The following is a 10,205-nucleotide window of genomic DNA, read 5'->3' on the forward strand; positions in this document are numbered from 1 at the left end:
CCTGGAATCATGTGCTACAGAGCAGTTCTAAGATTAATAAAACTCTCAGGCCTATAACCATGTCATAACAGATTCAGTTTTATTTCTATCTAAACAGCAATATTCTCTAAATTTTTGTTTCTTTCATATGTCTTATTTGAAGTGTTAAATTCAAAGTAACTTCTCATTCAGTATGAAACAAAAAGATGGGAGACTTCTTTTTCCATAAGACTGAAGGAAATGTTTAAAGAAAATACACTCAAATCTGAAACACAGCAGCATGGTCCACTGCAACTGAATTCTACTCTTTTTCTATCTACAGTCAACTGACAGCATTTTTTTTTCTTTTGCAGACCTATAGTCTATCTAGTACTGACAGATGACAATATCAGATGTGAAATTCCTCACTTGCTGAGTGAGTCTCACCCAAATCCCCTAGCTCACTTTTTGACGGTTATTAAATTGAAGTTCAGTTGAAGCAGGAAATGTTTCCATAACTAAGAGATGTCTTTTTTTTTTTTTTCCCTCTTTGCAAAATCTGGTATAATAATGAATAAGAAAATTCACAAGATGTCCCTCTGTCACTGTGCTTCCCTGGACTAATGGAGTGCTCCAGCACAAATATCACTTGAGTAGCGGTCTGTGGCATCACACTCCCTGCCCTCTGCTGCTCGACCCTCCTCAGGACCATGTTCCAAGCCGGGTTCTCAGACTTGCCATCCCCAAATCTCACCCCGCTTCCTGGCTTTCTTTCTTTTCAGCTGAACTATTATGTGTCCATCTGGCCTTGAAATCTCCCTGCTTTCTCCATCTCTCAAGTTCTCTGTGAAGCCACATGCGTAGCCTAATACTGCTGTCAGTAAGGCTCGTTCAAAACAAATCTTCCCAGACCAGCATTCCTAAGTGGTTTGGAGCAGATTTTCATTTATGCTACAGCTCAGTGTAAGCCAGAAGCACACGCTTTTGTGCAAATGGTAATGCAGTTGTACAGATACGAGCTGTACTAATGTGCTACCCTGCGTGAGGCTCTCAGCCAGGCAGCAGCCGGCAATGGCAGCAGCAGCAGCAATTACATATAAGCAGAGGGGCAGCAGTGGAAATGGGCTGAAGTGCTTCCCCCTCTGCCTTCATTTCTAGTGTAACCAGCCAGGGGAGCCTGGGCACAATTTAATCTTTCCAGCGTGTACCAGGTCTTGCTCTCTGTTTCCCCACAGCCGTCTTTCTGAGGAGCAATCCTTCTCTGGTAGCCTGCATTGAAACCCGTGACTCGGTTCTGCAAGCTTTAGGGGGATTTGTCATCACACCCACATAAAATCCCAAAATATCAGAGGAACAAAAGGACACAAACAGCAAGAGTGTTCTCGTGCCTCCGTTCCAAGCATGCAGTTCCCATTCACAGCTCTGGATCTGAAAGCTCCCTGGCAAACGTCCTTTTCACATTTTACACCCACTGATTATGGGTGTGGGTGTGGGTGTGTTACTGCTAATACCCAGCGAGAGCCCATTTTTGTTAGATGAGAGAAGCCTGCTGAACTGATATTTTGGAAGCCATCATGTGACGTTAGCCAAATGCTAACGTTATTTTTCTTCACCCACATACTGCTGCAAGCCAGAAAATGAGGCAGCTGCCTGCTGCTGCTGTAATTTTGCCAGGCTGGCAGCACAGCACTTGCAGCCTGCCATCAGCTCCAACCAGCTCACAGGTAGCAACAAGCATGTATAATTCACATTTATGTCTCAAGAATAAATTAAGCCAAGCATTTTTGAGGCTTTCAGTAAAACTGCCCCACAGCCCTTGGTTTATTTGCTGAATTAGAAATGTACATGAAGAAAGCATCGGTTAGTAAGAAAGACCAGGGTCCTTGTGTGTATGTATTTCAGGGTAAAAGCTTTTCATCAAAATTGAAATATCATTCAAAAATTACTCCAGTGGGATGACTTCTCTCTTTACCAACTAAATTTTAAATGTATTTTTCTTTTCTACTTTTGGTTCAGCCAGGTATGTTTTGGGTTGTCACGGTTTCATGGGATTTAGTGTCCTTGACACAGTAATGTTTCCAAAGCAAGTAATTTACTCAGAGCATCTAGAGATTCCAGCTATTGTTTTCTCTTCTTCCTACCTAATAAAATGTTTGCATAACAAACAAAAAAGGATATTTTCCCCACAAATGCTGATGCATGTGGCTCACCTGGTGTTTGTATTCCTGGCATGATTCTACTGTTGTGTTGCTTTTGGGCAAGATATCTTCAGAAATTAGACAACAGGAAGCAATTTAGTGAGGTTTCTCCCAAGAGCTCAAAGACTTGAACACAGCTTTCTAATGGCTTTCAAAAGAGTATTTCTGTATATCAATCATGCTGACATTTCTTTCTATCAGAGAGTTTTAATAGTCCATAAGGTTCCAATTTGTCATTAATATTTTTTTTAATTATATAGAAAATAAATTTAGTTCATTTGGAAATAGTTGTGGATATTACTAAACAACATTTCCAAGAGAACATCTTACCTAAGTCAACCAACCGAAAACGTGAACAGAAAGAGAAATAATTTTAATCTCCAGTTCCTTAGTAGCACATTTTGGAAAGCAGACAAGAACTGAGTCCCAACTGCTGTCACTAATAAATGGGGTATGAAACAGCTGGACAGCATATTTTGGGACAGATTTTTCTGCACACTTTTGCAGCCACAAGCCAAGCTCTGAGCAGTCAACCAGAGCCTCCGCTCACATACATCAGCCTGGTTCCAGTCAAATCAATAGACCTGTTCCATGACACCCAAGAAGAGATCAGGTACCTCATAAATATGGGGGGGGGGGGGGGGGGGGGGGGGGGGGGGCGGGGGGGGGGCAGGAGGGGAGAAGTTATTGTAGAATACAATAGAAACACCTTCCAAATTCTCAGTTTTAAGATTCCTTCTTTCAGGTTGGACTTCCCCGTCTCACTTGTGTCCTATGCAACTGCAGTGGAGGCAGCTGTGTTGGTGCTCCTTCCTTAGACACCTGCTGGGGCCACTCTGCTCTTCCTTAGTAGCCTTGGTTCCTTAGTGCTTGGTGTTCCCTGCAGCACTGTCCTGTAGTTAGAGCAACTCCGCTGAGTTTCAAAGAGCTACATCAGGTTTACACAGGCCGAGGGTGGCAGGGAGAGAAAGTTTCAAAGAATGGTTTATTTTATTTAAATTAAGCCATTTCTGTACCAAAGGACTGCTCCAGGGCAAAATATCTACAGATGTTATTGAGTGTATTTTCACAAAGAGGCGCACAGTGTGTGCAGGTTGGGAGCGGGAGGGAAGCAAAGCCAGTCCCTGGACACATGCACACCAACCTGAATCTGAGGACTGTGTTTCATTCCTGCATGTCATAGCCAGGAGCTGAAGGAGCACAGTGGCCTGCCAGATTTGTTCCCAGGGATTTAGAAATCAGAGTGAAAGCTAGTAACCATGTTTCTTGGTCTAAGTACCAAATACTTTTTCATTGTTTTCCTGTAGCAAAATCAGCTGTAAAGCCATTTTTACATTTCCAGTTAGATATGAATCTGTCATATGCTCAAGCCCTTGGAAAAGCTTCTGTTGGCTTGACTAAGTGTTGGATCATGCCTTTAACAATGCATCAGTGTGGAAAAACTTTGGGGAAAAAGAAAGCAGAGGCAGAGACAGGAAATAATTTCAAGTTTTTCTTGGGTTTTCACTTGCAGCTTTGAGTTTAAAAAAAATCAAGAACAGATAATTTTTCTCTTTTCAAAGCTAGGGTTTGACAAAAGCTTGGTGAAGGGAGCACTGGGGATGGCAATGGCAGTGCTGACAACAAGGGTCCTATGCACACGGGGCTGCACTTCAATATTCTTCTCCAGCCAACAGGACACCAAGGAACACCCGTATTTCTTGTTTGGGTGACCATCGGTAAAAATGGGATGTTGTGACTGGACAGTGGTGCATACAGTCATAGAATCATAGAATCATTTAGGTTGGAAAAGACCCTGAAGATCATCAAGTCCAACCACACACCTAACACTGCCAAGTCTACCACTAAACAATGTCCCTAAGCACCACGTCTATGTGTCTTCTAAACACCTGCATTGTTGGTGACTCAACCACTTCCCTGGAAAGCCAGTTCCAGTGCTTGACAACCTTTTCAGTGAAGGAATTTTTCCTAATAGCCAATATAAACCTCCGCTGGTGCAACTTGAAGCCATACATATACATATATACATGAATGACATAATGAGAAATGTAACTGATAACGCTAAAGGGCTGAAAGAAGTTTTTCACCTACCTGCTCGACTCCTACACTACTCGCATGTTTAGTAAGGCACATTCTCCTTTCATAACAAGTTCTAGAAGTTTGAGGAGGACCTGTTTTCTTTTCCCAGTGCAGGCAAAATATATGACTTCATGTATCCTTTACCCCAGATCTCAAGAGCAATGGGATACTCCTGGGCAAGTTAGCTGCTTGATCTTCCCATCCTTTGAACAACATTGTCACCTCTGGAACAGTGTGGGTCAGCTAACTGGAGCACTTTGACGTAAACACAGCATGGGCTTTTAGTTGGATGTGAATACCACATCCAGCCTTAACTAGGGAAACACGAAAAGCAATCACATGGACCTCAGATTCAGAGAAGCTACAGTTACTCACTATTTTAAAATAATATTTGTATTTACAGGATAAATAGAAGGCCTGAGTGTCTGTGTATGATTTACTGGTTACTGACTGGTTAAACATCTGTTTGCTAAGGTATGTAGCCATTGTGATCTTCACAAAATGGAAGTGCCCTGGTTCTAAGAGCTGAAAAATAGTGACCTTTGTACTATTTATAGTACAAGCAGTGCCAGTTTCTAAATCCACTTAACCACCTAAGTAATAGTCTTTAATTTGAGAATCCAATTCATTTTCCACTTTAATAGGTACATGCAGTGACAATTTGAGACATAGCAGCAGACATTGCATTTGTAGCTAATTAAGGAAAACTGGATTGAGCCCAGATGTGGATTATGCAAAGTGATTACTGGTGTTCTGTTGAAGCTGATAATTTTGAAAGCATTTCCTTGTGTTTGTTCGCTTTTTCCAGTAAACCAAGATAAAAAAGTTTCTGAAGGGAGGAAAATAGGTTTCTACAAAGTAAAACTGTCAATGGCAATTATTTCCATCATTTCAAATTGACATATATGGTAGTTAATGACTGGGTCGCAACCATTCTTTCAATCAAAACTTGCTGTTTAGTTGTAATCCAAAGTAAGTACTGCAAATAGTTTTCAAGTGTGGAATGACATTAAATGTGGAACTCCATACAATCCTTCCTAATGGAAAAATCTGTGAAATAGTGATATTTCTTTTTTATTGGGGAAGAACAGACAACATAATAAACACTAATTGTTAGAGGTAAGATTGTGCTATGTTTAATTCCACCAAGCTGCTGAAGTGAATGAAGCTGTTTGTTGAGTAAGATGCCAGTCAACCTGAGGAAAGGAGACAGAACCAGGCTTCCTAGAAGCAAGAGAATGCCAGCACTATGCCAGGACCTTTGATACAACATCAAGAAGTACAAAAGATATGTTGCACAAACAAGCAACAAAATACTTTTAAATCTCCTTTTGAAAGAAAATTTATTTAAAGATTTTTTGATAAGTTATCAAAGTGCCATCAGAATATTGGGGTGGCAACTGCCAAAAAAAAAATGTAAGCAATTTCAAAAGGTATTTATGCTGATTTTGTGGTGGGAAACTCGCCCATTGCTTGATTTTGCAAAGCTGAGAAGTGGTTTGGCAGTATCCATAGCAGCTTCTGCTTTCTCTCTTTTTCTCTCCGTTTTTTAAGGTCTACTGATCTTATTGTTAAATACTAGCAATTCAGCACAACTGAGCCTTAGAACTGGGTAAGAAACCTTCCAAACAGAAATACTGCCATTCTGCAATGCAATCATTACAAATAAATATGATTTTTAAAAACAATATGCCACTCCTTGATTTTTGTAATCACCTGTTGAATGAATCTTCTCTAGTTTTTATAATTATGCTGACAAATATTGCAGAATAAGTATAAAATAGATTTTGGTACTGAAACAGAACAGATGGAATTTTTCCATTTCTACTCTGCCATGGTGAACTAAATTGGATCTCTTAGATTTTCTGTTTCTGTTCTAAGCACATTTAGGTTGATTATTGTCCTATGAACAAAAGAGAGTTTTCACACTGCAGCTTTCTCAAGCTACCATCCCTGTTAGCAGAGCTCACATGGGCATTGCAATTCTCATTCCTACTAGTAACCTCCACCCCATAAAAACCTCCTCCTGCAGCACTTTCTGTTCGCGCCAGTGTTGTATCTGTGATCACCTGCTAAGGGACTCTGCAACCAGATGTGGGCCCAGTGAGTGCCCAGCACAGAACCAGCCCCCTGTGCCAGACTGGTGTGAAGAGAAGTGAGACGTTGGACTGGACCTCCATGAGGTGGTAGATGATCCTTCGCAGCTTGTTGCAGTGGGGGTACCATTGCCCCTGCAGCCTGCACCCGAAAGACTTTCCAACCAAAGAAAGAGCTTAGAAGCAGATGCAGGCAGACTGTAAGCGCAGAGCAGCAGTAACCTGGTAGTGGTCTCAACATCCCCAAAGCTCATCTGCTGTTTGCTTCTTGGAGGCACCAGGGAAAACGGATGGTGTTAAAAGAAAACAAGGCTGGTTTAGGGGTGTTTCCCACAAGTTCTTTTTGAACAAGAGAACAGCATCATGACAAACCACAAAGGCATTTTTTTGTCACTTAGGGAAGTGGTGAAAACTCAGTCATCTGGGAGATTTTCAGCTAATTCTGGACAAGATGAATGTATGGTCAGACTGGATCTTGGGTAAGCAGGTTGGTGGATGATGGTGTCTGCTTCCTTTAGTATTTTTATTAAAAGGAAAACCAGCAGGCATGGATAACAAAAGTTGCACACTGTGGACATTTGTTAAGATTCAGAGCAGAACTATGCTGCATTAAAAGACTTGCTAGCAAAAGGGACTTTATAATGTCATCTAAAGACAAAACACAGGCATAAAAAAAAAAAAAAAGTAGTACTGAGAGCGTAATAAATAATTATCATGCACAGGACTGACCTATGCTTAATCAAAGTGAGTGCAGATAGAAGAACTGGAGCTGCAATGAGCTGAATTTCACTTGTGAGCCTGACTATTGCCCTCACTGTGCTGAACTCACAGAAGTGCACACACAAGATATCATCAGAGAAAACAGGGAAACTATACTCAGTGTTCATTAGTCTGGTACAGAGCTTTTACCTCATACACAGACATATGCTGTTCTTCCCTGTACTCAGAAGCCATCACTCTGTTCTTTGCTTAAATTTTGGCGTTAGAATAAAACAGGTTTTATTTTCTCAGTTAAATATTCCCAAACATAGCAATATATGTGAAAGAATGTATTAGTATTTATGTGTATGAGATCAAGAAATAAATCTGTCTAATAAACATAATATTCCATTCTAGTCATATTATTTAAACCTTGATAATAAGTTTCCTAGCCTGTTCTTATTGCTTGCATTGACAGAAATGCTAAAAGCAATTAGCCATAGAGAAACCTTTCAGTTTCAATAATTTACAGTGGTTTTAGTAGCTCAGCTAAAGATGTTTCTAGGAATACACAAGAAAAAAATCTGCTCAGATATTCATCTTTGCAATACCACAATTTAGCTCATAATTTTTACTTTGATAGCATCTCTAGAGACTGCTGTTGCAGCATCAGCAAGTGACTCTTTCCTATATACAGCTCTTGAAAAAGTGTGTACCTCCTGATGCTGATTTGCAGTGGGTTATTGCAGGACAGTGAAGCAAATATTCTAATCTGGAATTGGCGTTTTCAAAGATTTCTGTGTGTATGGCTTCATCACAGGTGCTAAGAATTTCTTCACAGTCTTTCATTTCTTTAGTCAGAGAGATCGCTGCAAGTAAAATAAAGCTCTGTTTTCCCTGTGGCTGCAATAATACCCACATAAATCCTACAAAATGGAATGTAGTGGTGGATACAGTCCTGAAGTATTTGGGGTGACCTAACTTTTATTCTCAGACTTGTGCAGAGAACACATGAAAAGGTATAGCAAGGTACCTTGGAGGGGCGTGCTAGACCTCCCACACTGGATGTGAGCCACATGACCTCCATACAACTCTTCCTTTACTACAGTCCTCTACATCAGGAGACCCACTAACTCTGTGCTTGTTTTCACAGCTCTCTCACACCGGCTATGCACCACAGTCCTGCGGTCCCCTCCGCTCACCACCCTTCCACAGCAAGTCCCCCTCGAAGCATCAGTGGGATCAGGCCCCAAGACTTCTCAGACCTTCCACACTGTAAATTTCGGATGGTTCCAACTCCAAACCAGGAATCTGACCAGATTTTCTTGAAAATGGGCCCAGTTTCATTCAAACCGTGTTACAAACTTCAACAGAGTCTGGGTTTTGACTTTCTTGTGAAACTTGAAACCACATGTGTTCCACATGGTTTAGGTTTTTGTTGTGAATATCTTACACAGCTCTATGGGAATAGCCTTTTCTTGTGGGCTTTTAGCATTTCCTATCCCAGCCAGAACCATAAAAAGCAAAGGCTGGAAAATATGAAAACTACAATTACGGGGAAAAAAGGGGGACTTAACTTTTTAAACCTCAGACGTTTGTGTTCATTTAGAGCACAGAGAGAAGTTTTGAATTAATTCATGTTTTATTTTAACTGTTAGCCTTAATTAGGTGCACTCCGGAGAAATCACTTCCCCTGTAATATAAAATCATGGAGCCTGTGACACATGGAAATTATAAACACTTTGGAGTGACTTGGAAGATGGGTGTTGGCTTTGCAGCAGCAGACGAGCAAATATTTACAGTACATTAGGCTTCACTTCACTTCTAAATTATTATCTTCCCCTTTGGAATAATCTGTTTTCCAAAGACAGATTGCGACTAATGCTAGTGCCCTCCTCATCCATTTTGTTGCAGGCAGCTATTTTTCCTTCATTTCTGTCTTGACGTTTCTTGCTCTAGCTCTCCACAGAGTCAAATGAAAACTGAGGAAATCCTTAATTTAATGTCTCTTTTGTCCCCGAATCACACTGTGGACTGGCAAATTATTACACTTCTCCAAGACTTAGCCTGCTTTTTTTCAGAATAAAAATTCAGAAAGAAAACCAATACTTAACTTGCCAACAGAGGTATTGATTAATTCATAACCATAAGAGGACTTTGAGATAGAAAGTGATATATAATGTTAATTAGTGGTGTTATAATTGCTTATTCCAAAAGCCCAAAGAAGCTGTTACTTTACAGATTACTTAAATTAGTGCTAAAATATTCCCATCTTTGATCTCACAGGGCTCAGTTATGGGAAGTTAAATACAACAAAAGCAACACTATGACATAAAGGAGAAGAAATAATTACATATGCCATTTTTATTCCCCTGATATAGCTCCTGCAGTGCATGATGTGCTATTAGATTTTGCAGTAATAGTACAGCAACCTGGCTTTGCGCTTACAATAGCTAAAACCATCTGTGTACGTGTAAAACCTTTGCTGGCAGGTTTCCATGTGCGGTTCATGCATTCCTTTGCCTCTGCAATTTGAAGCTGTCAAAAACTAATTAAATAATTATGTGGTTGTTACTGCAGCTGTGCGTATTCTTCATTACGTTATAAGGCTGCGGTCTGAGGCACTCTCCTGCTCTAAGTTTCAAAATATTAGTAATGGAAGGTGTGCTGTCGGTGCATGTTCAGCTGTTGCCAGAAAAAGCAGAGAGGGAAGGGAACCATCTTTAATGTCAGTCTACCATCACACTTTATACTGTAGATTCCCTGTGTACAGCACAGCGGTGGAAATACAAATTGGCTTTGTTAGGCAGAATTTGGCATTGCCTCTCCTAAGTAAAGGACAGAGAAAAGTCCCTGCAGTACCTCCACAGTGGATGCATGCCTGAAGCATCTATAGTGCCTCTGAGCCTAAGGAGGGGGGGTCTTGGAGGGTGGCAGGAGAGCAAGGCTGAGGCTGTGGAGAAGACCCACTTCCTTTCCTATCCAGCCAAGGGGGGACTGCTCTCGGTCCTGCTCTTGACTCACTCCCTGACCCCAAGGAAATCAAGCCCTGGGCTCACCTGCCCTATCAGTAAATCATAGATAACACCTCCTCCAAGAACACATTGGATGTGTTTGTTAGTGGTAGTAATTCAGCTTGATCTCAGGCTGAGGGTGCTACCCAGATACAGCATGG

The 10,205-nt window shown here is 41.0% G+C and overlaps 1 protein-coding gene across 1 annotated transcript; it reads left to right on the forward strand.

Moving 5' to 3' along the window:
* The first annotated feature begins 2,575 nt into the window (after positions 1-2,575).
* On the forward strand, positions 2,576-9,573 carry LOC121081686. The gene is made up of 2 exons (XM_040580891.1): positions 2,576-2,769; positions 8,184-9,573. The coding sequence occupies exons 1-2, from the start codon at positions 2,603-2,605 to the stop codon at positions 8,662-8,664; spliced, it is 648 nt and encodes a 215-aa protein (XP_040436825.1). The 5' UTR covers positions 2,576-2,602; the 3' UTR covers positions 8,665-9,573.
* The last annotated feature ends 632 nt before the right edge of the window (positions 9,574-10,205 follow it).

This window comes from Falco naumanni, chromosome Z (genome assembly GCF_017639655.2).
Source record: "Falco naumanni isolate bFalNau1 chromosome Z, bFalNau1.pat, whole genome shotgun sequence".
Taxonomy (NCBI): domain Eukaryota; kingdom Metazoa; phylum Chordata; class Aves; order Falconiformes; family Falconidae; genus Falco; species Falco naumanni.

Excerpts from the sequence above, each read along its gene's own strand:
- LOC121081686 (XM_040580891.1), top strand. The coding sequence starts at position 2,603 with ATGGGGTATGAAACAGCTGGACAGCATATTTTGGGACAGATTTTTCTG. Across the intron at positions 2,770-8,183 it reads GACACCCAAGAAGAGATCAG|CTCTCTCACACCGGCTATGC; the intron begins GTACCTCATAAA and ends TTGTTTTCACAG.